The 26,786-nt window shown below is 57.2% G+C and overlaps 1 protein-coding gene across 3 annotated transcripts; it reads right to left on the reverse strand.

The window, feature by feature from the left end:
- On the reverse strand, positions 1 to 26,786 carry LOC113445888 (hexokinase-2-like). Of its 3 annotated transcripts, XM_087938782.1 has the most exons (19): positions 23,372 to 23,445; positions 23,231 to 23,337; positions 15,504 to 15,666; positions 14,547 to 14,695; positions 13,592 to 13,711; positions 12,482 to 12,577; positions 11,774 to 11,873; positions 11,388 to 11,571; positions 10,222 to 10,377; positions 9,521 to 9,754; positions 8,410 to 8,714; positions 7,686 to 7,834; positions 6,380 to 6,499; positions 5,452 to 5,547; positions 5,096 to 5,195; positions 4,514 to 4,697; positions 3,992 to 4,147; positions 2,649 to 2,882; positions 1 to 2,039 (listed from the first exon to the last, which is right to left on the reverse strand). In XM_087938782.1, the coding sequence occupies exons 2-19, from the start codon at positions 23,291 to 23,293 to the stop codon at positions 1,895 to 1,897; spliced, it is 2,754 nt and encodes a 917-aa protein (XP_087794908.1). In that variant the 5' UTR covers positions 23,294 to 23,337; positions 23,372 to 23,445; the 3' UTR covers positions 1 to 1,894. The 3 variants fall into 3 exon arrangements, with proteins under 3 accessions (XP_087794908.1, XP_087794909.1, XP_026571063.1); XM_087938783.1 differs by lacking the exons at positions 23,231 to 23,337; positions 23,372 to 23,445 and adding an exon at positions 26,634 to 26,786; XM_026715278.2 differs by having other exon boundaries at positions 23,231 to 23,400.

The following is a 26,786-nucleotide window of genomic DNA, read 5'->3' on the forward strand; positions in this document are numbered from 1 at the left end:
TGACAAAAGAGGGTTTTATTTCTAATTCCTTTCTTCCCAGTTAACAATCTTATTAAGCAAAAGGTGCTGTTCATTAAAGCAAGCACACTAGTAAGAAAATACAGGGCATTTCTACACTCTTGACAATCACATGAATATAAATTCCAGAGAAAAATACATATAGGGAATTACTTTCTCTGTAATTATAGTAGATCAAATATTGCTTTCAATCATTTCAGTAGAGAGGTATCATTTGCAGTAAAGTCTCCACAAAAGGGTTTGTCATCAGATTATTCCTTTTGTCCTCCCTTGTATAAAAATAGATAAACTTAATAACGTCCCATCACAAATTTTCATTTAGTAGTTTCCACACAGGCTGTTCGAAGTGGTTCCTCTTTATTGCAAGATTGAAGCTTTTCTAAAATAGTCAATCATTTTAAATGCTTAAAAGAAGAATAGGAAGAGCATATTTTTAAATGGAATATTTTCTTGAGCGTTTGTTTCAGGTATCCAAGCCATAAATATAAATACATACATAGAGAGATAAAAAAATAGAATAATTTCTCTTCAAAAAGACCACCAAAATTGTACTGGATGTCCCAGGTGAAGTTTGACTCCTGTTCAACAGATCTTCCGCCATGAGGAGAGTCGCTGGGCTCCCCGAGGAAAACAGCCTTTCCCTCTTTGCAGCTGCCCGTCGTCCCGTGGCTGAGTTCAGAACTGGCAGGTGAGCTTGGCCGCTGCAGGAGGCCGCGGAAAGGCAAGAGGCGACTCTGCCACCCCAGCTGCTTTCTGGAGGCTGCTTTCCTGCAGCGGCCCCCCTCAGGAGCCAAGGGTTCACGCCTGGAGGGGCCCTTTCTTCACCTCCCCCACCTTCGCCCTCAGAACTTCCAAATGAGAAACAGGTGGGGAAGAGGCCTCCCTTTTCCCCACAGAAGGAGCGGGGGAGGGGGGGAGAGAGGAGGGGTTGCAGTCCCAAACCTGGCAGAGGTGGAAACTCGAGAAAGAAGCAGATTCAGAGAGAAACTGCAAACTGGTTGGTTTTGCAGAGACCGTGGCATCAGGGCCTCCTCTGCAATGGCTCAGGTGCTCCTGGAGCACACCTGCAAGGCCCACAATTAGCCAGCATGACGGGATCTCCACCGGGTGTCCTTGTCTTCAGATTGCATGGAAGCATCTTGGGGAAGAGCCCTTTTCCTCCCTGGTAGAGGGGCGGTTTCCAAATTATTCTCCTCATAGGGACAGAAAACCTGCTGCGACACACACACACAGGTCTCTCTAGATGGAGAACTAAGAGGCTGGCTTAGAAGTTGTGAGGGGAAAGAGGAGCAGGGCTCCTCAGGGGCCCAGGGGCAGCTCCCTCTCCCTCCCTCCCCGATGGGGCCACGGCAGTCCCTTGCCAGCTTTGGGAAGCAGGACCCTGCAGATGGATGGGGTGGGCAGGCTCTGGGTGGCAATGCTGCCTCTCCAAGGAAGGCCAGCAGGCAGCAGCCTCTCCTAAGTGCTGGCAGGTCCCTGAGCTTCTCTCCAGATCCAGGACTGCGGAAGGTCCCTGCCCTCCGAATGCCGAGACTTGCTATCCTACTACGAATGTTGGAGTCGTGGTGTAAGCAGATTTGCTGCGGCTGGCGGACCTGGCAGTGCTTCTGCTCCTGGCCTGGGCCTAGCTCAGGACCGGGTGCTTCAGGCAGGAGGTGGCCCCGGGGTGATCGGGGACGGCGAAGGGCACCTAACCGCTACTGGAGATCCACTGGAAGAAGAGCCCTGTATCCTAGAGGGAGGCTTGTTCTCTGTGTGCAAAGGGCCTGGCCCGGATGGGCTCCGGCGGGAGCAGTTTTGGAAGAGAGGAGGACCCTACCCGGAATGGCCTGGAGCCTGGGCAGGGAGGGAGGGAGGGAGGGTGTGGGGGCCCCTCTCAATGCTGGCCAGCCTCCCGCAACCGGCAAGCCACCGCAGTGATGAGGGCCGCCCCCTTCCCACTGCCGTCCTCGGACTGCAGGAAGGTCACCTCGCACTTGGGCGAGAGCTGCTTCACGGTTTTGTCCATCTCCTTAGAGAAGCTGCGGAGAGAGCAGAAAGGCAGAGGGGCTCAGCGGACGTCCTTCCTTCTCCCTGGCCCCCTTTGCCCTGCCCTCAGGCCCCTTCTGCTCTCGTTTCCCGTTCTGGGCCTCGAGCAGAAATGCCAGCCACCCTCAAGTTTTCACTCTTTCTGCCAATTATTTCTGGGTCTGCTTTCGTGGCGTATTCCCAGATCTCCCAGGAAGGAGAGGTGCAGGGATGACAGGCCTCTCCTGTTGTGGCAAATCCTGTGTGATCACTACAGAATGACACGACGCCAAGGAGGCTGCGCGGTGCAGGACCACGCTTGCCAAAGGGGGAAGGGTGCCTCTGTGCGGAAGGTGCTGGGGCAGCACAAAGCCCCCCAGATCTCCTCTGGCCCCCCTCCCCTCCCCTCCCCCTCATGCAGGTCTTGTCTTAGGCTGGCCTTGCTCAACCTTAAGAAGCTTTAACTCCCAGAATTCTCCAGCTGCTATTCTCGGAACTGAAGTCGACAGGTGATGGTTGGGAAATCGGTCTACGCACCTTAAAGGTGCCCAGTCTGGGAAACGCGGCTTTAGGGCATCCAGCGCCCCCTCCCCACTCCGCCCAGGCCAAGCCGAGGAACCTACTGGGGATGGAGCTTGTAGAGGGTCCCATCCACACCGACGGTGACCTTAAGGAAGTCCAAATCTCGGTTCTCTCGGATCTTGTCCACCACTGCGGCCACTCCTGCCCCACACAGCTGAGCGGCACGTCGAGCGACCACGGTGCACACCTCCTTCACAATGATGCTGTCGTCACAGGTGCTCTTCAGACCGAGGTCCTGGAGGATGTGACGGACCTGAAGCAGCGCCAGGCAATCACTAGGGGCAGAAGGTGGGGCACACGGGCTCGTTAGGAACTGGGCGGGCCTTGCGCACCTCACTGGAATGGGCCTGGCCTGAGGTAGAAAGTCAGGGTGGGGGCCTTGGTCCAACTAAGAAGAGACAGAAGACCCTCCAAGCCCCACCCAGCGAGAGAACGCCGGGAAGGGGCTCAAGCGGGGCAGGGAGGAGGGGGAGACGGCCAGGCCTGCACTCTGTTCTAGTAGTCCGTCTCAATCCAGGTGGTTTTAGCCTCCCTGTCCTGGCCTCCCCGGGGGAGGGGCTGGCCATGCTCCCGTCATTATGCTGACCCCAAACAATGCTGGGCTCAGGAGGAGCCTCCCTTCCACGCTGAGCTCCTGTCTGAAACGGGGCCCAGTGGAGAGTCCAAGGGGAGACCGGGGGAGGGGAGGGCGTTACTTCAGTTTCCAGCTCACTGATGGTGAAACTGGAAGCTCAGCAACTGGGGATATTCTGCCGCCAATCGGCCTGTCCTTCCTTCCAGGAGCCCCCCACAGAAACCCCCCCAACAGAGGCCCTTGTAAGGCATGTGGGTGCTGTGGGTGTCTGTGAGAGGTTAGATATGTGCCCTTATCTTTTGCACGTTTGCCTTACACCAAGAATGTCTAGCAGAGGAAAAGCCCTCGGTCTTCTCCACCTGTTGGAAGGCAGCGGCTGTCTGTGTCTGCCTGTCCATTGCCTGATCCAAACACGGCACCAGGGGCAGAGAAGGGGCGGGGGGGGGGAGGCTCTGCTCTACAATTCTACCCAGAGTACAACAGCTCCCGTGGAAATACTGCACCAACCTCCTCCATCTTGGCTCGGTCAGACGTTATGGGATTTGTAGTCCTAGAAACTACCTGGTGATTGGGAAAGGCCACAGAAGGGGAAGTAAACCCGGCCACTGGGAGGCAGCCGCCACTCTGAAGGGAGAAGCTCCCGGAGCCCTTTGCTCATCCCATCCTAAACAAGGATCCGGCGCTCTGGGAGAGGCCAAGGAAGGTCTGAGGAGGGGGAGAGGCCGCCAGCCATTTCCGCCTCCCTCTCCTTTGCTGGTGGCCAGGGGAGATTCTGGCCCCAGACCTTGGTCAGACCTGACCGGATCTCACCTCTCAATCTGGGACAGGAACTTGGTCTTAAAGATCCCCTTTGTCTTCAGCCGCTCAGAGATCCTCCCACGGAAGAGAAGTCCTCGCTTGGTGAAGTCAATCAGGATATTGCGGACAATTTCCCCCAGGTACATCCCACTGATCATCTTCTCAAATCTGAAATGGGTGGGGTGGGGTGGGGGGAGAATAAGGTCGGGAACACTAAAGGAAGCCAACTCACATGCTAAACTTAAGGGATTAAGGAAACCTCGTAACTGCTCAACAACAGACAACGCCCAACTCAAGAAGCCGCGTTACACCGTCTAGAATGGGGCTCTGTTTGCATCACCTGCTCCAACCATGGCTGCCCCCCCGCCCCCCCCAATGTGGAACCAAACAATCCCAGCATTCAGCAGAACGCAGGCCTGTTGCGGGAATCCAGCAAGGAGGGTCAGGCTAGATTATGGACAGTGGGTCCCTCCTCTCTGTTATGTGCCTGCCAAGCCTGGGGGGGTGGGGGGAAGAGACCCCCAGTTCACCCACCGCTGCTTCCCAGGGTTGAGGGAGTTCTCGTCCACGGTGGCATCAAACTCGGTCCAGAAGTCCTCCAAACAGCCGTTGTCCCCAAAGGCCCCCCACTCCATATTGACACACATCCTGCCTTGGTCCCCGGGCACCAGCTCCACGTTCCTCAGCTCCTCCATGTAGCAGGCATTGGTGCCGGTCCCTGGAAAAGCAACCGGGGAGGAGGATCTCAGAGGCCCAAGGGACAAAGAGGCAGAAGCTAGGAAAAGAGGCCAGGCCCACAGGACCAGGCATGCCAGCGTGGCAGGGGGCAGCCGGGTGCCAGGCCCAGGCCAGCCGCAGAGGCCAGAAGCAGGACGGGACGAGGCCACATTTCCCCTCCCCTCCCTCCTACGTTGGCCAGGCTAAGCTCGGGGTCTGATGACGGTGGCTGCCCCCTGCGTTGTCCCAGGCCATCTCTGCCCTCCTTTTCAGGAGCCGGAGCAGGGCGGAGCGTGACCTGCAACCCCCGAGGCTCTCAGCCGCCTCCATCCTGGAGGAAGAGCCCCCAGGGACCTCCGAAGGGGAGGGCAGAAGGAGCAACCGGGGCCTGGTGCTTACCAACAATGAGCCCCACTTCACAAAGGGGGTCTTCATACCCACAGCTCATCATGGTGCCCACCGTATCGTTCACCAAGGCCACCACATCCAGGTCAAACTCCTAAGCGGGAGAAAGAAAAAAAGAGGCTTGAAGCGTTCGGGAGAGGCTGGGCAGTCGCTTGTCAGAAATGGCGCAGGGTCCCCTGCTAGAGCAGGGGGCTGGACTAGATGACCTGCAAGGTCCCTCCCACCTCTGCTATTCTGTTATTCTAGGAGGGAACAGGAACCTGCCCCGATGGAATTAGAAACCAAAGTTCCAGGCACCATTTAGAGCCCCCCTCCTTGGCCTTCCGTCCCTCCCAAATGGGTCGGGGTACCTTTCTCCTCAGGATGGCTTCCTTCAGCAGGCCCACAACGTTCTCTCCTTCGCAGCCAGATGCGCTGAAGCCCTTGGTCCACTGCAGGAGGATGCCCTGCGGGGGAGGGAGGGAGGGAGGGAGGGACGGACACGGACACGGGGACACACACAAAGGAGGAGGCTTCTGTGAACCCCCATCCGGGAATCCCCCAGCAGCCGCCTCATCCGCGGGGCCTCAGGTTAAGCAAGCAGCTCAGATCTCCCCAGCTGGTTCCTGCAAGGGCTCCAGACAGCTGCCAACTGAAGCAGCAAACGGAGGGATGTGTGCCCAGCTCCCACAGCACCCCACAGACTCCCCCGAGGGAGCTCCTCGCAGAGCTCCTGCGCTGGCCCGAGGAGGTTCCTGCAGCCCGCCCACACCTGCCTTGGAAACGCCCCCCTCTGCACCTCTGGGCAGCCCAGGTTGTGGGCAGGACATAAAACAGGAGGCGGCTGGGAAACACCTGCACATCGCCCCCCTTGCTCCCAGCCCTCAGGAATCCCGGGCTTCCCTCCTGCGGATCGATTTAGCCCTGCCCTGAAATGCAACCCCCCCCCCGGCCCCGTCCCTGCTGCTGCTTTGGGGAAAGCTGTGCAAAGGGCCTCTCCCAACAGCCCCCCCGGGGGGGGGGGAGGCTTCGGCCTCTCATTCCCTCGGGGAACCTTTTGGGTTTTTTTTGAATCAATTAAGTGACTAAACTCCCCGGTCCTTTCTTCACCAATCCTGATGAAGTTCTCGATACTTTTGGCTTCCACTGCTTTTTAACCCAACTTGATACTTTGGGCTGCCTGGTGCCGAGTCATCATCGGAGCTGCCACAAGCATAGACACACACACACACACACACACACACACACACACACACACACTCCCTTGCACCCGCGAAGCAGCAGGAGGAGAAGTCGTACCTCATCGAGCCTCTTTTGCTGACAAGGGAAGGAGAAGGTGAATCCCAGGGGGAGCGAGGCCCCCTTCATCCCCATGTACTCCAGGAAGTCCGAAATGCAGCTGACGATGTGGTCAAAGAGCTGCCGGGAGGAAAAAGGGGAGGAGCTGAGAACCCCAGCTGCCCCTGGCGCTGCTGGCTGGGATGCTCCGCCCCCTTGAGGGCCCCGGGCCCAAATCGAGGGGACCGTCTTCATGCCTCCAATTGCAGAACCCGCGTGCCCGGACTCAAAAGCCGCGGAGCCTCTCCTGCCCAGCAGGCTGGATAGACAGGAGCCAAAGTCCATCTCGGAAGGCACCGGGATGGCCTGCCCGCCACGACTTCCCAACCCTCGGCCGGCCAGAAGGGATGCCGGGACGCTTCCCTTCCTCAGAAAAACCCAGCAGGCGCCCCCCAAAGGGGCCCGGGGCCACCCAGAGGGGGGCAACTGGAAGTGGCCTGGATACAGTGGGGCAAAGCGCTGGGCCCCCATTCACGCAGAAATGCTCCTCTGGCCCAGTAGCTTCCCTCACTTGAGGAGGGGGACTCTGTGAAAGGGCCCCCGGCAACCTTTCCATCCCTGGGTTACTTCCTGTTGCTCCTCTCACCGTAGGCAGCTCCTCTGCCCCCCGCAAACATTTCCACCCCGTGTAACCGAAGGGCTGCTGCTTCTGGGACGAGGCCCTCAGCCAGAGGCCCCTCTCGGGCCCCGCTCTGGAGCCAGGCTGGCCAAACGTGCCAACTTTAAGCTGCTTGGACTTCCACCCCCAGAATTCCCCAGGCAGCCTCCGCAAGGCAAGGAAGGGTGAATTTGGAGGGTTTCTGGTGGTGGCTGCCACGCACAGCTGGCTGCCCACAGGGACTCCCGGATCCCCCTCCCAGTTATGGCTGTTGAGCCAGGGGCCACCCAATCTGGACCTGCAGGTTCAGTTTTTCTTGCCTAAGCGCAAAACCTTTTCTCACCACTGAAGTTCATCCCACCATGCATGTTTTGCAACCCTCGGCCACTCTCAGAAGTGCTTTATCCGTCGAAATGCACCTCTGAGGCCACCGCAGTTCCGACCCTTAATTAAACCCCAGATCAAGAACCCCCTGCTTGACTTTCGTACTGCCTCCCACAGCTACCCCGGCGGTCGGGCTGCTTCTCCTAGAGCCCCCGGCTGTTCCAGAGACCCTTAAGCCAAGATGCCAGGGCACCAGAGGCCGGGGCTGCAGGGAAGGTGCCTCTGGACTGGCCAGAACTTCTCCGTCCACTGAAAGCCCCTCCCCCTCTTCCAAGGGCCACTTACTTCCTCTCCGGTTCCTTGCATGATGTCTTCTGAAATCGTGTAGATCTTGTTGTGCATCTCCACGCTGCGCCGCATCCCATTTCGTACGCGTACCAGAAGCACACGGAAGTTGGTGCCCCCCAGGTCCAAGGCCAGGAAGTCTCCCTTTTCTGAAAGCCAAATCCAGCTGCTTTTACAAGCACCACTGCAGACCTTCCACACCCACAGGAGAACATCTATGCCTCGTTCTGCAAAGCCCCAAAGTTACCCACGATGGTGGAGGAGGAGGAGGAGGAGGAGGGGAGCAGTGACATCCTTAGGTGTCCTTCTCCACAGTGATGGCCTCCAGATGCACTGACAGCAGCACCTGGCAACACTCCCAAGGAGGAGGGCACTGGAGGCGGCTGCTGGGAGGGATGCACCTGGAAGGCACCTGTGAAGGCTCACCAGAGGGGCCCCCCTGAGCACTCGGGGCGAGGGAAGCAGATGCAGCCTCCAGCAGAGGCCAATTGCCGGGAGGGGTGGGGGTGGGGGAATGCTTTGAGGGAACAAACAGATCTGCTCCAGGGACACTAGAAAACCTCCGGCAAGAGTAGGCATCCAGGAGGCCAGGTGAGGGAGATTCACTTCGGGGGCGCTAAGTTGGGTGTCTCCTGCAATCGGCATCGGTCACAACCGGGCTGTGGGGTCCTGAGCGAACCTCCCACCCCCCAGCTCCAGCGGGGGCTGCCTGGGGCCTCCATACCTGTCCCATCTGGAGTGGCACACACATAGGTGGGCAGCATCTTCACGGTGGCCTTGGCGTGCGTCTGCCGGGCCAGGCCCCACGCCATCTCCTGCTGCATCCTCCCCTTCACCTCCAGCAGCTGCTGCTGGCTGAGCCGCAGGGGACGGAGGATCTGCTGGCGGACCTCGTCCTGGGCAGCCAGCCGATAGGCCACCGCTGTCACCATGGCGGCTCCCTTGCCGCTGCCGTCTTCTGACCGGACGAATCGGACTTCGTGGCCCGACAGGAGGCGACGGACGACTTTGTGAAGGCGGCGGGCAAAACTGTGCGGGAGAAGGGTGGGCGAGGGAAGTGGCTGTGGCAGGGCTCCCTGCAGAAGCCTCCCTGTGCCCCCAGCTGGAGCCAAGGGGACGGTTTGGCCCAGAGGGTACCGTGAAGACAGCAGCTGCTCAGGGAACCACTTCCCAGCCTTGCACACTCGCATGCAAGAGCTGGCAGCCACTGGAGCCACCAGGGAGCCTCTTCACTCCACTGGCTTTGGCAAGGGAGGGGACAGGCACCTGGGAGGCCCGCAGGCCCCCAGCCAGTGCCCCAGGAAGGACTCCGAAGAGATTCTGGCCCGTTCTTGCCCCCTTCGCTCCCTGGGCCTTCAGAACAGCCTCTCCGAGGGGGGACCTTCCGCTGCCCCCAATCCAGACCAGCCCAACCCTGCCAACATCCTGTAGGGCCGCGGGATCTGGGTGAAGCTGGCGACACTCCACTGCAGACGCGGGGCCCCTGGCAACGTCCCCTTTCAAGCTGAAAGCCTTGCGGCCCCTGAGCTCACCTGAGATTGTGAGGTACGGAGGGGACACCCACCCCGTTTATCTCTGCACGGAACTATGTGGGTGGCTCCGACCCACAACAGGCCCCAAACTCAGGAACTGAGCCAAGGAGCTTAAGAGTGCAGGACGGACGGAGGGAAGGGAAGAGAGGGAGGGAGGGAGGGACTCTGGCTTGCTGCAAAGCCAAATGCTCCCCTTCAACAAAATCCTCTCCCTCTGGACCTCGAACGGAGTCCCCAGCCGGGATACTGGCCAGCCACGACCCCCTCGGAGCCCCTCCAGCTGGGTCCCCAGAGCCCACTTACTGAGGGTGCTTCTTGTAGACGGTGCCGTCCACCCCGACGGTGGTGCGCAGCCAGTCGAGTCCCCGGTTCTCCTTCAGGCGGTGGAGCACGGCGGCCAGGGCAGCTCCGCAGAGGTGGGCCGAGCGGGTGGAGACGATCTCGCAGACGCGCTGGGTGGCCACGCAGTCCTCGTGGGAAGGCTCCAGGCCCAGCTGCTCCAGGACTGCGCGGGCTTTCGAGAGGCCCTCTTTCTCCCTGCCAATTCAGAGGGGGAGCCGGGCTGAGTCCCTGCTGCGCTGCCTGCCTGCTGCCACCTCTGCCCTAACCCTCTTTGGGATGGCCAAATCCTGCAGCCCAGCCCCCCCCGACCTTCCCTCCCTCGTGTCCTCTTCAGCCCTGCTCGGCGGACTTGTGTCCTGGGCATCGGGGTGGACTAGAAAGCCTCCCAGGTTCCTCCTAGCCCTTGGCCTCCATGGAAGGGTCCTCAGGGAGCCCAGGGGATTCCTATCCACCCGGCTATTTGCCTGGACGGAGGCCTCTCGGCCAGCCTCCACACAGGGGTTCCAGGAAGGCTGAGGAGGAGCCGCAGGGGCCCAACTTTCCCTGGAGCCCTTCCAGGCTCTCTTGGGGTCAGCAAAGGATGCGCCCGGCCCCGGCTCCTCCCTGCCCTCCCGACGGGACCTTGCAAGGCCCAAAGGCTCCCGGCCCTGACTGCCACTCACTTCTCGATGGCGGAGACGTATCTGGTCTCAAAGCAGCCCTTCTTCCTCAAGTCCTCGGGGACCTTCCCGCTGAAGAGGAGCTTCTCCTTGGCCATCTTCACCAGGATGAGCCGGACCAGCTCGCCCATGTAGAGGCCGCTGATCATCTTCTCAAACCTGCCACGGGAGGGAAGGGGCGAAGTCAGCATCCAGGTTCCTGATTGTGGGCTGCTCCTCTGGTCACCCACCGTGAGCCCCACCAACGCGCAGTCATGGGAAAGCAACGCGCGTGTTCGGTATATGGATACACCAACCAGGTTTGGGTTGAATAAATATGTAAACCTAGGTTAAAGTGTTTTGTAGCTTTAAGCACAAGAAACTGCAATGTCATTGTGGGTGCGGTTGCAGGCAGCAATATAGGTAGGAAGGGAAACGTAATAGACCCTGGCTTCTGGATGCACCTGTTACTGTTCCTGGTCTGCTGCCTGTGTTTTGGAACGTCTATCTGTTTACTTTTGGAGGCTACTGTGCCAGATACCATTTCAACTGAACACAAGGACTGTTTGCCTGGTGAGCTGAGGATTCAGCGTTGTCTTTGAGAGAAAGGTATCAAGAGGAGAAGATTTACAAGCAGATAAGAACATTGTATTTACTGTTAATGGACTTGATAACTGGATGGATATACTGGATAATGATATATGGACTGAATGACACTTCTTAATCTCTGTGTGAATTAAATAACTATTTTAAAACTACAAACTGTGTTTTTGTCTTCAGTGTGTGTATACTCTTGGGCCCAGCCTCTCTCTCATTAGCCTGCCTGGCTTGACTGCTGCTGCACACTCTGCTAGGGGGTTTATCCCCAAACACTAACAGCGCGTGCGGCCGTCCCTCGAGGGAAAGGTGGCAAGGACGACATTCCCTAAAACGGTCCTAGAGTGGCCACATTCCAGGAAGACACCGTCATATGTTGGATCTCCCTGTTCCTCTGAAGGACTGAGGGCTGCAAGGTGGAAACGGACCTGCCACGCCTGTCCCTCTGCCAGCCGGCCGGCCCTTCAGCCCTGGGAGCCCAGCTTGGGCCTGGAAACCCCACCAGGCCTGGCCCACCCAGCGTCCTCGGCCCGGAGCAGCTGCCGGCTCAGCAGAGGCCCCCCTCTCCCTGGGCAAGACCCCCTCCCACTTACAGTTGCTTGCCAGGGTTCAGGGAGCCCATGTCAATCTCCTGGTCAAACTCTGTCCGGATATCCTTGAGGGACCCGTCATCCCCGAAGGCTCCCCACTCCATGTTGATGCACATGCGGCCCTCGTCGCCCTCCACCATCTCTATATGGCGCATCTCCTCCATGTAGCAAGCGTTTGACCCGGTACCTAAGCGGGTGGGGGAGAGAAGGCAAGGCAGAAGCCAAGGAGACTTCAGGGCCAGAGCGATGGGCAGCGAAGGACTCGCCACAAAGCAGAAGCTCTGGACAGATGGGGAGGGAAGGGGGAGGGATCTGGTGGGGCCAGCGTTGGTTTCTGCTCCTCGCCTGCCCCCTGCTTGGCCTTCTTATGCCCAAATAGCCTCCCTTACCAACAATAAGCCCAACTTCACAGTCGTGGTCGTCATAGCCACAGGTCATCATGGTCCCAACGGTGTCATTCACCACAGCTACAACATCAATCTCAAAGTCCTGCAAGGCAGGGATGGGGAAGGAAAGCGCTGGGTGAGAGTCCCGGTTGGCTCAACAACGCTACTCAGTCCAGGGGACACCCAGGAGGGCTCCTCCTCCCGGGCCTTGGCGGCAGGGGCAGCACCAGACAGGGCAGGCCAGTGGGGCCCAGTTTCTTTTGCGCTGGACTTAATGGCGAAGCAGCAACGTCCTGGAGAACAGGGAGTCCGTGGCGTCTGCTGTGGAAGGACCCGGCCCTTCCCGCCACACTGCCGCTGCCTTCCCTTCCAGCCACTCCCAGGGGAGCTTCCTTGCTGGAGGCACCGGACAGGTGCAGCCCCTGAGGTCAGGCCCTCGCAACCTCCGTGCAGACAGAAGGCAGGGAACTGAAAGGGTTGGCGTGGATGCATCGTTTCTTCATGGTGCGTACAGACACATTTTGGGGCTGGCTGTTATCACGGCATGGACAGGTTTTGCACTCTTTTCCAAACAATTTTAAAGGAAACATGCAATCCCGCAGATCAACTATGGGAGGATTCCAGCAGCACCAAAGACCCTGCGCTAGATCCTGGGGGAAATCTAGTGCCGCCCTAGAGCCTCAGGCTGGGGAAAGGTCTGGCTTTCATTACCCCTCGCTTCTTTATAGCTTCCCGTAACAGCGAAACCACGTCCTTCCCTTCCACACCACTGCACTTGAATCCTTTGGTCCACGTATCCAGGAAGCTCTGATTGAGGAACGAGAAAAGCAACAAGGGATTAACCTTACCTGACTCTCTCCGCTCCCTGGGTCCTAGAACAACCTGCTCTGACAAGATCCCCCCATCCGAGAAGTGCGGACTTCAATTCCCAGAACTCCTTCACCTGGACAGGGACTATCGAGAAATCCTCCCTGAGGATCCTGGGAGTTGAAGTCCACCTATTTGGAGGAGGAGCTGTTATTGAAGCCATGGTTTAAACCATGATTGAATGTTTCTGGGGGCATGCAGGAGTCTTTGTTAACTATTTATTTGTATTTTTATTCTGCTGAATATCACCCAGACTCTGCAGTTTGGGAGCAGACAAGAGAGAGAGAGAGAGAGAGAGAGAGAGAGAGAGACTCCTGCATCCATTGTCTCCTTCCTCTGTCCCTCCTCCTGCGCCCCTTCCTGCCATCGCCCAAGTGGAATAAAGTATAGCGAGGTTCGGCACCTCCAAGGGGGTGAATGCCAAGCAGTGATTTTCCTCCCTTTCCTAACACTCCAAATGCCCCAGGAGCCCTTGAGAAGGGGGCCGTTTCAGCCCTCCTCCATTATGCTGTTTCAGTTCTGCGCTCTACCTGTTGGACCACAACACCAAGAGAACGGCCGCCTGATCAGCCTGGCGTATTGCGCAGCTGCCACAGATCCCTGGCACAACCCATCCCCCGGCAGTGGAAGACGAGACTGGTCGGACAGCTCCGGTGAGGGGCCACGCCCTCAGTCTCAACCAGCCATAGGGACTCCCCCCACCCAAACTTTGCCTCCGATGTCAGAGGTGCTCCGGCGTAGTGGATTTTACCCGCCAGGCAGATGCTCTGAATGTGGTCGGCTTAAAGGGGGGAAGCACAACTGGACCGCCGTGGATGGATGAAGCCCCTCTCATTCCCAGGCTGGGCAGGAGAGGACAGGGACCTCCGGAGGGCGGGGCAGGAAAAGCGGCTGCAGAGACTCTCTGGGCCAGAGACACAGGGCGGCCTCCTCAGGAGCACAGACCTCACCTACCTCGTCCAGTTTGGTCTGGCGGCAGGGAAAGGAGAAGGTGAAGCCCAGGGGCAGCTTCCTCTCCTTTATTTGCAGCTGCTCCATGAAGTTGGCCAAACAGTCGGCAATGTAGTCGAAGAGCTGAAAAGGTAGAAATGCAAGCCAGTCGCCAAAAGGTTTGGGTTTGTCCAGATGCACCAAAGCCTTTGCTCTAATCTAGGTAAAGCCAAGGCATCACAACTACATCAAAATCAAAATGCAAGCGACATTTATGCATTGTCTCCAGTATCAGAGACTTGAACTAGAGAATAGTTGCAGCTCAGGATTGAAATAAGGGGTCTGTGGTGAACTCTGAGTTCCGTTGCTTTCTTGCAGACATTTCATTACCAAACTAGGTAACATCATCAGTGCTAGAAGGGAGCAGGGTTTGCTCTAACCTACCCCCTTCTGGCACTGATGTTCTTGCTCAATTCAGTAATGAAACTGCTCCAAGGCCAATCTCTGGATTCATCCCAACCTCATTTGAACCAAAGGACACGAGCCGCCTTCTCCATTAGATAAAGTTCACAATTGCAATCAGGCTTTCTCAGGTCTTGATTTAGAAATCATTCCACTGAATCCGTTTTTCAATTTTGATCTGTACTGCTCTGTAAGTGTCATTGTATTGATTAAATTTTCTATGGCACGGCCTTTAATACTCTGTGAAGATCTACAATGTAAGTTAAATTTAAAAAGTGGAATTATGTGTTTTGAGATGGGGAAATTTACAGATACTGAAAACAAGAATCGCTTTTTGGTCAGGAAAAACAAGCTAGAGAGCACTTTGGGAGCACTGCGAGTTGCCATAAAGAGCCTATTCATTACATTTTCCGTAGAATCCAGAGGTTCTCTGCCCCAGTAGTACATCAGCTAGATTAGGATGTAGAGAGGACATAGAGAAGACGTGCTCAAATCAGAGAAGAACTACAGGGCTCACCTGGGTCCCACTGGCTCTCATCAGGTCTTCGGGAATATCATAGATACGATTTTCCATCTCAACTTTCTTGCTGCCATTATCTGCCACTTTGACCCTCAGCACCCGGAAATTTGTGCCACCAAGATCCAACGCTAAGAAGTCACCTTCCTCTGTTGGAAGATGAGGCGAAGGAGATGAGGCAGGCAGGGAGAGAGGAAGAGAATGGAGCCCATTTCCTTCATGTATGCAGGCAGGATGCGGAAAAAAACAAAGAGCCACTCTGGGTTGACAATCCTCTGGGAACACCGGCCGGCCACTGACCCCCTCGGCCTGCAGCTCATGAAGGGGAACAAACGTCCGGGAGGCTCCGCTTTCTCCAGGCGGAGGAAGACACGGCCTGACCTACGGGCACATGGGCACCCTGGCAGCTGAGGCGCAGGATCTTGCACAGTATCATTCTTGGTGCTTCTACCAAGGTGAATGATCACTGCTCAGCACCTACTTTCTGGCAGGTGGCCAGGCATGGCCCTAGCAGAAGAAAACAACACACCTCACCGAGAGGTAAAACGGGGTGCCTTCTCCCATATTCCTAAAGGTGGTTTGAAAAAGGGTCCCTTGTAAGCAAGCAGGCTTTCTCTAAAACTCATGGGAAAAACAAAAAATACATGGCCAATAAACCATACAGAGTTAAGTCTCCCGAAAGGCTTTCAATCTGGTGAAAACTGCTCCACAAACATACTACAGCATAAGCGACAGAATTCAGAAAACACGACCTCCATCTTTGGAGGCCTATTTGCATAGGAAAGATCCAAAAGCTTATGAAATGTTCTTGAAAGGTTTGAAAGAGTCAAATCCCAGCTAGACATCTAACATGCTCTAAACAACATTTGACGTAAGGAAGAATTGAACTTCTACAGCCGAGAGAGCTCCAGAGCCTGAAGCTGACAGCCTTTTAATGTCGGGGAGACAACCCTTTACCTGTCCCATCAGGAATGGACCTCACGAAGGTTGGCAGCATCTTCACAGAGGCCGTGGGGTTGGTGTCTGCCCTCAGGCCCTTCTCCATTTCCTTCCGGAACCGTTTGGAGATGTCACGGAGGGCGTCATCTGAAAGCCGCAGGTGATAAAGGTACTTGTCAACCTGGCAACAGGAGAAAGGTGGGTCAGGCCACTTTCAAAGGAGGCAGGAACTACAAGAGCTAATACGAACCCCAACCCAACAGCACCTTGGAATCTCAATCGGCCCTCACTGTGTGCAGGAAAAGGGTGAACTGAGAAGGTTAATCCTAAGCAGGCCAACAAACTGCCCACTGCGCCAACGTGGGAAAATGGATCGTGGAATTTTAAGAGGGGCAAATATTGGCAGAAGGGCAGCCCTGGCCTGTTGCCAGGAAGGGGCATTTATCAAAAGCAACAATGGCAGGTGCATCTTCACCTTGTTGTACGGACCCGAGAATCTGCTATGTCGGGAGCCTGAGAGGGAGGCACGGCCAGGTGTAACCAACTGTATTGCTGCACTTTAGGTTTAGCTACATTTCCTCCCAAGCTTTTCGTTCAGGTTTCCTATGGCTTCTTCCTCCTTTCTGCGCTTTGCACACTCTTGCCATCCCCCAAAAGAAGAACCTGGCAGATGCCCAGTCAAGCAAGATGCAACGCGTTGCCCAAATGGCTTGATCTTGCTTTCACCAGTGAGGTTCCTTCAGCTCCCCAGACTTCACAGGGTGGCGGTGAAGGACTGATTGGGTCAAAGGCTGCCAAGGGGCTGCCAAGTTGAAGTGAGGTCAGCCAGCCGATGCTCCCCATTTAAAACTGCCAGTTGTTCCCTAGCCGTTATTACACTGCAGAAGAATGTAACTCTCCATTAGGGCAATCAAAAGACCTGTGATTTGCCTGCTAGGTGCACATGTTACCATCTCCAGGCAGAACGAGGGAAATTCTGGCTCAAAACCCTGGAGGGCTGTGATCAGCCGGCAGGCAGCAGCCATTGCCCAGCCGAGGCGGACCAGTGCAGGGGAAGCAGCTTCTGCCCCCAGTGGCTTCATCTCCGCGGAGGGCCCCCCCTCCCCTTCAACTAGCCAAGATTCAGGAGTGATGCAAGGGCATCTGCCTTGGCCCACTTGGGGAGGCTCAAAAGAAACACAGAACAGTGACCGGAGTCTGTTTCACACAGGGACGAGAAAGGCTTGCAAAATAAAAGCCATGGGAACTATAAAACTCAGCCACTTTAAAAAAGAAGCCCAGAAGAAACTGAGATAAAGGTGGCTTGACACGCCCACAGCTTTGGGGCGTAGAAACGCCCCCTCCCCCTCCTGACCATCCTGGGTCACCTTCCCCACCTGTGGCCCACTGGCAGCAGCAGCACCACCGCTTTGCCCAGCCGGAGGGAAGGCTCACGGACCCAGCAGGTCCAGAGGCCCCTTTCCAAGGCTGGCCAGCAGCCTCCCAAGCGGAGGTTTTCCAAAGGCAGAGCAGGGGGTGGGGGTGGGGCCTTTCATTTGGTCCACATGCTGCAGCCCCGGCTGCCTCACTGAAGGATCCCACCTGGGAACTGCTGCTCGTCCAATTACGCAGCTTTTACTCCTACTCCGTTCAAATGCAACTGGAGGGAAAGGCAGAAGGGAGTTGGCCAGCCAGGGACACCCCCACAACATCCCCCCGCCAGACCCTTCACCTCCTGATGGGGAAGGATTAAGTTCTTTAATCTGCAGGCAAATGTTTCCTAAAGTTTATGCCATGCTGCACAAGCAGGATTTCAAAGACGATACAGTGGCTGAAGCTGAAGAGAGCAACTTCCACTTTTCAGACTCTTCTAGCAACAGGCTGCAGGAAGAACCAGGGCTGAAGGTTTGTAGCAGAGAAACACCAAAATGCATTGATTTCCCAGCTACCAACACAACACTTAAAAAGGTTGCATTTGAAAGAATCTGTGGGCAAAATGGAAGGCACACACCAGTTGCCCGCAGCCGCCATTCCTGTCCACCAAGGGGACTTGTAATTAATGTGACATCTTTCCTGGCCAGCTACCAACAGCCAGGGCACACAGGTGAGCCGCCCTGGCTCCGGCTGCTCCTGTAAACAGAGGCAGGGCAGAGAAACTGCAGAGAGGAGCAAGGAGGCCCGGCCCCTCTTGTCCTGGAAGGAAAGGGAGCAGCCTTGACGGGGGGAGCAACGGCAGCCCCATTTTGGCCAGGGTGGGGCACCCGAGGCCAGCTGTGCCAAAGCCAAGTGCCTTTCAGGAAATCAAGTCCTTCGTCCCTCCAGCTCAGAGAACCCAGTCCTGGCTAGTTCGGGGGCAGGAATGGGGCAGCAGAGCCCGCGCAGGCCAGCCGGATTGCCTGCCAGGTGTCGGCTCCAGGCCACAGCAATGATCCCTGGGCGCAGGGCCCCAACTTCTCCAGAACACCCAGCCAGCCCCTGAGCAACTCCCAGTTCCTGCTGAGTTAGAATCACAAGACTAACACGATCATTTAACAGGGAGGGGAAGATCGCACAAACCAACAAGGAAGTTGGCTTGCGCAATCAGCTAAAAATATGAAGCTAGCAATCCAGCTTTAATATTCCCAGGGGGCGAGGGGGAAATGAGGGCTTCGTTCTTTGATTTTTCCAGCAATTGATTTAATGCAGTGCTGGGCAGAGAAATTCTCATTGATTTTTTTTTTTTACCAATTATCTTTCACTTGATTTTGACATTTATTTCGAAGGGAAAGTGTGGTGCTTTCATTTGGTGGCAGGTTGGCTGTGCCTTTCATTGGGTTCATCCTCCCTCCGGGGACCTGTAGCCGCCTGGCTGTCCCACCCCTTCCCTAACACTCCCTGGAGAGGTTTTCAAGAAATCCTTTCCTGGAGGCTTTTATTTAGCCTCCTGCCTTTGTCAAATTCCTGGACATGGATTTCTCCTTCTGCCGAAATTGGATGAAGTGATCTCCCCAATTTCTGGATTTCAGAGAATGCCAAGCTGATTTTCTGGCAGTTCTACCATAGTTTAAATTTAATGGTTTAACTTAACCATGTTGCCAGGTGGCAATTTTGTGTGTCTTCATTTGTCCAAGTAAAGCAATTGCCTTGAGGAATTTGTGGTGTGCTTCAAGGCACGACTCAATTTGCCGTCCCTTTTTCTAGCCGGAGTGCAACCTCTTTGCTTCCTCCTGCGTTGCAGCCCAAAGTTTGCATCCGCTTTGCTTCGGCAGTGGAACAGGAAGCACCGAGAGTTTTTCAATTCTTTCAACAAACAGAGACTGAACCTTATCTGCTCTTACAACCAGGTGGCCACCAGGACAGGGGAGAAGGTGTGTCTGAATCCACACTTCTTTTCAAAGGGAGCGAGGCTGCCACTGTGAGCCCTCAGCCTGGCTTAAGCACGGAGCACAGGAGGGACAGCCGATATATCCTGTCCTTGCCCTGGAGCTACAGAGCTCCTTAAAACGTATTTCTAGGCCATCTTTTTTGGAGTGGGGGGGCACTTTCCATTGCCACATACGGTAGTGATGCTGCATGAGACAGTCTTGACTCCCAGCAACTGACAAGCCCCCCCCAGTTCTCTGGCCTGAAATCCAAAAGCCCATTCATCAGAAAAGTTAGCCTGAGGTACAGACCCTTCTTTGCCTGCATCCGGGGCCCCTGGGTGTGTGTGTGTGTGTCAATGAGCAGCACAAGCCCTGAGGGCTTTGCTTGGGGAGCCCCCAGCCACCCGCACATCCTCCCCTCCACCCCACGCCTGCCCACTGCAGCCCAGGGCCAGAGCCCACCATTCTACCCAGGGGCTTCCAGGCGGCCCCCGTGAGCCAAGGCCAAGCGTGGCAGAGCCATCCCCCCCCCAGCCCCCCCGCCAAGCCACAGAGTTACTGGGTGGTCTTTGGACGAGGCTCACGGGGACCCGTTCAACAAACCAGAGTTGGAAAAGCCCTGGCTACTCTCATGCCCCCGTCCGATAAGGGGTTGGCAGCTCCTGCGTACTCTAGTCTCCAACCGCAGGTAACCTCATGTGGAAATAAGCGCGTTCTCAAAATGCGGAGCCCATTCACACGAGGCTGCCTGCCCGCAGCCCTCAACCAAGAAGGGTTTGGCCAAGGAATCTACTTGGTGGGCGAATCTGCTCCTGAGGCAGCCAGCAGGCTCTCTGGCACAGCTCCTCCCCTCCTTATTCCCGGAGCTGCTCTGATCTCGGGAGAGCCATGCTCAGCCCCAGAGCCAGAGGCCGACCGTAGGGCAGCAGCCCCTGATGACGTGGGAGCCGACCATTAGCCCCAATGAGCTGAGCTAAGGCAAGCAGCCGCTGAAAGCGGAAGGCCTCCCCACTTCCCCGAAGAGAGCTCCCTCCCTCCCTCCCTCCCTCCTCCTCATTCCGATTGTGGCGTCAAAAGGCTTACTCTCCTTCTCGGCCGAGGTCTCGCTCAGCACCCAGTGAGTCAGCTTCCTGCTTAGCTGGTTCTTTCTTGGCTCACCTCCGCCCTCATTCTATGCTACACATCCCCTGGGCCTTACTCAGCTGCCGCGGGGCAGATCCATGGAGAAAGATCCACGGCTGACTTGTGGTGCTTCTGTCCAGGCTGTGGGCAGGAAGGGCCAAGGGTGGAGAAGGAGGAGAGCAAGCTCCTCTCCTAGCCTGACAGCCTTTCAAACCAGAAGGACTGCAACCCGCCACCTTCCTTTCCAGCACAACAATTCTCTGGGGCGGGGGGAGAGGCTTGCCCCCATCAGCGCAAATCACACCAAGAGGCCCAGAGGGTAAACAATAACCAAGGCCAATAACAGAGAATGGGTTTCTCTACCAAGAGAACAACAGATGCAATTTGGATGCCGAAGGTGACCTTTTGGAGGCTGTTTTGGCTAAGGTAGGTGTGGTGACTGGGACACCAGCGCTGATTTCTGGGCTCTTCCCAAAGCAGCAGGTTGCCTTGAGGTCAGCCCTTCAAGTTACTCCATGCGGGAAGCCAAAACCGGAAGAAACAGTACTTCTGCAACCAAATTGCATCTATTGGTTGTGTTTAACTGACATAATATTTTTAGAGAGCAGGCATAAGTTAGTCTCATTTTGGTGTTAATTCCTCATTCCTAGAACTCCAGCATACAAATTATATCTTATAATAATGCCTCAGATACAGCAAGTCTAATTTGTAACTCAACAAGTGTTAAGAACTGTAACAACGCAATGCTCACTGAAAGGTAAAACAGTGGGAATTGCACTGTTACGGTTCTTAACGGTGGCAGCCCAGGCACAACATTTTGGATGCTAATTCAAGGGCACTGGATGGGGAAGAGAGGCACAAGGAGGCTCGTTCCCCTCCTCTCCACCTTCTGGATTTTGGGAAACGGGCGTTTCCTTCCAGCCACTGTAACTCTTCCAAGGCAACTGGACAGGCTCCAGAACTGCAGGGACTGGCCAGCCTCCATGTCAGCAGAGGATCCTTCAGAGTCAGAAGTTTGATTTCCAAACTGAATCCAAACAAAGTTGCACAAACTGACAGAGCAAAGGATCCTAAAATTCTGAAGCAATATATCAAGGAAAATTAGAACTTTCTTTTCTCAAATATGATATTTACTGATTTACAAGAATAACTAGTAAATAAATATTTCCTCCCACTATGCTGCAGATTACACAATCTGGCAGTTACAACTTACCTACGGGACTTGAAGTCACTCAGGTGAAATTTTATGGCCCTGCAGGTTATGCCTTTCCCAAAGGGCAGACTGCCCGCAGCCCTTCCAAGGAGACACCCTCCCACACCCTGGAGGGCAGCGCCTGCCCTCATACGACAAGGACCGTCTGCTCAGTGTGCGCTGCCCTTCCTGCCCTGAGTCAGGCCAAACCAAGCAGGGCAGGGGCTGTGCAAAAGAGGTGGCCCCTCCTTCACGGGGGGCAGATCAGCACCTAGGGGTGCCCTGCACAGGCTCCAAGGGGCCTCGAGGCACAGCTCAAGCCAGGCGCTTCTGCCCCTGGCCAAGAGCAACGGGCCACAACTTCTTTGGGAGTTACGGAGGGGGGGCCTGTGCGCATTCCTGATGATGCCATCTCCTCAGCACGGGAGGCCTGTGCGAAAGAGGGAGCAGAGCCAGCCGGCCAGCCCAGGTTGGAAAAAAGGAGTCCAGGACTTCTTCTCCAGTCATCCCTCCGTTGCCCCCGCCCCCGCCCCAGCCTCCGCTCTGCCTCACCTCCCAAGTGCCCCCTCATCACCCCCACACAAGGCAGAGTAAGCAAAAGGACTGATTGGTTGATTCCTCCGGCTTTGCTGGGGGGGGGGGAATGTCCACCAATCCTAGCGCTGCAGTAGGAAGGGGGCGGGTCCAGACCCTCTGGGCCCCCTCGGCCCCGTTGCAATGCCAGTCCACTTGAGGGTGGGGGGAGGGGACATGGCCAGGACAGGGGCCCCCCTTTGTTTAGGATCCCTTTCCCTTCCCCGCCTTTCTGCACGTGGCTGCTGAGTCCCCGAGTAGCCTCTGAGTCCCAGGAAACTCCAGGGAAGGAGAAGAGCCTCCAAAGATGCACTTTGGGGGAAGAATCGGGGAGGTTTTCAGAAGGGTTGCTGGACTGCTGACCTCCTTCCAAGGAAATGGGGACCAGCAGGGCCAGGAGATGCTACCGCCTGGGATGGAAGGGCAACACGCCCGGCTTCCTCTCCCTGGAATGGCTCCGACCTGAGGACAGCCTCCCCCTCCTGGGAGACTCCCTGAACGGGACGGCAAGGAAGGGTCTCCGACCAAGGCCAGGGCTGCCCCCTCCCCAGATCCCTCGGCAGGCCAAAGGAGCCGCTCACTGGCTGGAGGTGACCCACCTGGTTCGGGCCACAGGACTTCTCCAATAGCAACCAACCGGCTGGGCACTCCGGCTACTGGCTGTTTTTTTAAGCCCCAGGTCCAAACCGGAGCTCTGGCATGAAATGGGCGCCTAAGGACGATGCCGTGGCTCTTGGCTCCGGGTGAGGCAAGGGCAAACCGCCCCAAGCAGCCGCGGGGGCTCTGCTGCACGGCAAGAGGACGAGGAAAGCCAACTCTGCTGGGGGGGAACACGAGACCCCGGGAGGCCCTTGCGGGAGCCAGCAAAGCCGATCTCCCTTTCAAACTTCCTGCGGCGGCCACCCCGAGCCCCGCGTGGCCTCCCTTCCTCGGGCTCCGCCCCTCGGGGGCCTCCGCAGGGCAGCGGGCGCTCGCGGGCGCCGCTTTGCAGCAGAGCGGGCTGAATGCGGGCAGAGAGCCGCTCCGACCCCGCCGCGGGAAGGAGGCTGGGCTGGTCCCGGGGAGCCTTCGGGGCGCGGCTGCTGCCGGCACCCCTCGGGCAAGGGGAAACGATGCCAGCTGCGCCCGGCCCGCCTCCCTCCTCGCCGGGCGGGAAACGCCGGCTCCGGAGAGGCCGCAGCCGCAACCGGCTCTCCCCGCCGCTTCTGCAGGCGAGCGACCCGACGGGCCGAAGAGCCGCTTCCCGCCCCGCTCGCGCTGATGGCGGGGCAGCTCGGGGCGAGGCGCCCGCCCGGAAAGGCCCCGAGGCCGCCGCGCCGCTTCCTCTTCAGCCGCTGCCCTCGGGACGGAGCCCGGCCGGCCGGCCCAACCTTCCCTCGGCCCCCGACGCCAGCGGGACGCCCAGCGGCCCCGCTGCCCGAGAGCCCGGGCCCGTGGCGGGCGAGCCTGTGCCGGCGAGGTGGGGTCCCGGGGCGGCGGCTGGCGGGAGCGGAGGAGGCGCGCCCGGCCTGCGCCCACGTGCCGCCCGGCCTCACCCGCTGCGCCTGGTCGTGGTGGAGCTCGGTGAACAGGTAGGCCAGCAGGTGGGAGGCGATCATGGCGGCGGCGCTGCTGCTGCTGCTGCTGCTGCCCGGGGCCACCTCGGCCGGCGCGAAGGAGCCCGCGCGGCAACGGCGGGAGCGGAGCTGGGACGGAGCGAGGGACTGGCCAGGCGCGCCGGCTAAGCAGGCATCCCGGCCGGCTTCCGCGTGACGCGCCCTGCCCGCCGCCGCCCATTGGCCGAGGGCGGAGGGTGTGTGGGGGGAGGAGGGAGCGGCTGTTCCGGGGCCGAGCGGCGAGGCTGCCCCCGGCCCCCTTCCTGCCTGCCTTGGGGCGCCTGGCGGCGTGTCTCTCGGCACGTGCGGAGGAGGGAGCCGCCCCGCCCCCCCGCCCGGCGCATCCTCGCGAGCTCCTGGCGGGGGCCGGGCAGGGGTGCGGGCAGCTCCGGGGAAGTGCGGCGCAAGGCCGGCGCGGGGAGCCCCGTCCTTGGCGGGTCCTGGAGCCGCCTCCCGCGCCTGCTGGGCTTCCCGGGGAGGGCGCTGCCTGGGTGGCGGAGGCAGCCTCCCGCCCACCAACCCGGCCGGTCGGGGCTCCAGGCGGGGGCCAGGCGCTGACTTGCGAGCGGCGGCTCGTCCAGTTACTCTTCCCCCCACCCCACGCTTTGTCCCGAGGCGGCTTTGCGGGAGGCGCAGCGTCCGTGCCGGCGCCTCCAATGCCGGCCCTGCTCCGGACCGCCCAGCAGTCGCCAGTGAGACGGCGGGTCCCTTGTAAGCTTCCCTGGTATCGGAGGCGTTTCTGGGCTCCGTATGGACGGGCTTTTGACGCCAACGGAGCCTCTAAGCGGCGCCGGTGGCCCCGCGTGCGGTTCTCCGAAGGAGACCTGGATCCCCCCCCCCTCCCCGCACCTCCTCCTCCCAGCCCTTTCGCGGAGAGAAGAGCGGGGTTTTCCCATCCACACGTCCACTTCTGCGTATGCCTAACAGCGGGAAGGAGGCTTGATCGCCCGATTTGTGCTGCTGGCTCTCTCTCGAGATTGAAGGAAAGAGCCGCGGGGGGGGGACAGAGGTCCCCTCCCGCAAAGACCCCGTCAAGCTAGAAAGGGATCCTGAACGAGAGTCCCGCAGCCGCTCCCAGCAGGTGCCCCAGCGCTCAGGATCCTCCCCCCTCCTTGCACTATAAGGGCGGCTTCCCAGGGGTGTCCTGCACTCCAAGGGGATGCCCACCTTGGCTGGGGGCGGAGGGGGGCCAAGGGGGCCGCAGCTCTTCTACTACCCAGGCAGCCACTACAACCACTGCGCCTTCCTGCCTCCAGCTGACCTTGCTCAAGACTTGCTCCTTTACTGCAGCCCTGGGCTTGCTTCACCTTCTCCTCCTCTGCCTCCGGAGGGTGGGGCCTTCGGGGCACACAAGACTGGGCACCCACCCTGGGGGAAGAGCTGCACAACCGCTTTCTTCACAGGAAAACATTTGGCAAGCGGCGGCTGAGGAGAGTTACAAACTTCCTTTCCGGAGGGGAGAAGAAGCAAGGTGACACAGACAAACGTGCTGAAAGAAAAGAAGGTGCGAGAAATGGAGACAGGATTGCACCTTTTAAATCAAACCAGGTGCCATTTAACTCATTTCCCAAGGGCGGGTGTGGAGTAACAATTCCCAGACTTTACACTCATATGGCTGAGAATCCAGGGACTTCACTGAGGAAGGTGGCAGCATGTCCATCTGTTGTTATCACCTGGTTGACAGCAAGATGCGCACCCAGAAAACCAGGAGCAAGAATTGGTGACATGAATTGGATTAAGTGGAATTATATATGATTGTGTTGAGGGAAAAGGTTTTTTTTTTTCATAATTTTGAATTACAAGCCTTTCAGATATTTAACGGATCCCCCATCATTAATACCTACCCTTCTAGCCTGCATAATTTATGGGAATTGTAATCCAGCATATTTGGAAGGCTGAGGAACCCTTCGAAGATTTTGCTAAAATCCAGTTGCTGCCACCGACTTGGTCCCATAGCTCTCTTATCGGAGGAAGATCCAGCTCCAATAAAGCGTTCCCCTTTAAAACATGTATGTATTTAACCTATCCAGCTTCCAGTTAGCTCACAAAAACACATGTTCTATGTACCACTGCACATGGTGTCCTCAGGCTGCCTTTTGCAAGCAAGTTTTCTGGGGAAAGGGTGTGGATGAGGCCCTGCGATATTTAAATATCACATCTGTCATAATCAATGCTGGAGTGTTTTACAGACACACACACACACACACACTATCCCTGATTGCAACATTTCTTCCATTGCCACTGCATATCGCAAAACAGGAATTTTTGTTACATAACTTTGATGATAAAAGTTTTTTGTTTCAAGCAAAGAGAGAAGTGCCGGATTGCGCAGTGCAGGGTCACAATCTCAGCCAGAAACCGAAGCCCCTCTGAGGAGAGGCTGAGACTGATGCCCACTCCCCAGATGCCCAGCAGCCCCTCTGGGCCGGCTGCCCTGAAGAACTGGGGGGGGCTGCCCTCCCCCCAGGGCTCCTCCTCGGCCTTCTCGTCTTTGGCCTCACCTAGACCTTTCCAGCTCCCTGCTGGGCAGTGAATGCATTTGCCTTGCAAGTCCTGGGTTTCCTCTAAATCTAAACTTCATGGCTAACTTATTCACATTTTTATTTATTCAAATAAAAAAGACTTGTATAAGGAAGGAAGGGTAGAGTCAATTAAAAGTAGAAAAATATCAACTATTACTTTAAAAAAAAAAAAACTATCAAAATCATAGCAAAAAATTCTCCACAATTTACACGGCTGAGAAGAACCTGGGTGAGAGCCAGGTAGGCTCACCTGGAACTGGCAGGGAAGCCTTTGCCTTCAGCCATGGCAGCCAAGAAAGAGGTCGCCGGCCAGCCGGCCGCCCTTGGGAGAGACTCCATGAAGGGCTCGGGAAAGATCGAGATCAGGCAGGTCATGGTGTTCTCTAGGGAGCCCCATGAGGGCAAAAGGTGAGCCCTGAAGAAGCAGGGGAAAAATAATGCCGGCACTATTCACCTTGCGGGAGGCCCCAAGAACTCTGGGAAGGGCCAAGGAAGGCAACTGCGACTTCCTTGCAGCCACCGACCCAGAGTTCTCCCTTAAGGCCCCAAGGGCCCGGCTGCATTATGCTGCTTGGTGCAGAGACCCAGAGAAGAGGAGGCCCGGAAGCAGCCAGGGGGAGGCGCTGGGCGGGGGCTCCCTTGGATGATCCAAAATGGCAGCTGTGGGATCATCTTCGTAAAGAAAACCTCTCCATTGCGGTTGCTCAGAGTCAACACCAATTTGGCAGCCGATAATCGTGGTAAGAGAGACGTTCGAGCTGATTGTGGGGGGTAAATAGGAAAGCTCTTCTCTCCTCAAGGCCCCAAACATCCACACCCACCTGATGGAGGAGGATCTGCTCCTTGGCCTCTTCCCTGCCTTCCATCCTGCCCGGTTTCTTGGTAGCGGCTGCAGGGGATCTGCCCTGCCGTCCAGCAGCTCAGGAGGACCTGGGTGGAGGAGGGCTCCGGGAGCATTTATGGGGCAGCTGGCA

The sequence above is a fragment of the Pseudonaja textilis genome, chromosome 9, assembly GCF_049901715.1.
Source record: "Pseudonaja textilis isolate UNSWEBS1 chromosome 9, rPseTex1.2, whole genome shotgun sequence".
Taxonomy (NCBI): domain Eukaryota; kingdom Metazoa; phylum Chordata; class Lepidosauria; order Squamata; family Elapidae; genus Pseudonaja; species Pseudonaja textilis.

Bases quoted from the DNA above. Each gene is read 5' to 3' on its own strand.
- LOC113445888 (XM_087938782.1), bottom strand. From the start codon at position 23,293: ATGATCGCCTCCCACCTGCTGGCCTACCTGTTCACCGAGCTCCACCAC. The intron at 9,755-10,221 runs GTGAGTGGCAGT...CTGAATTGGCAG, and splicing joins TACGTCTCCGCCATCGAGAA to GGAGAAAGAGGGCCTCTCGA. The intron at 4,148-4,513 runs GTGGGTGAACTG...CACCCATTTCAG, and splicing joins CTCAACCCTGGGAAGCAGCG to ATTTGAGAAGATGATCAGTG.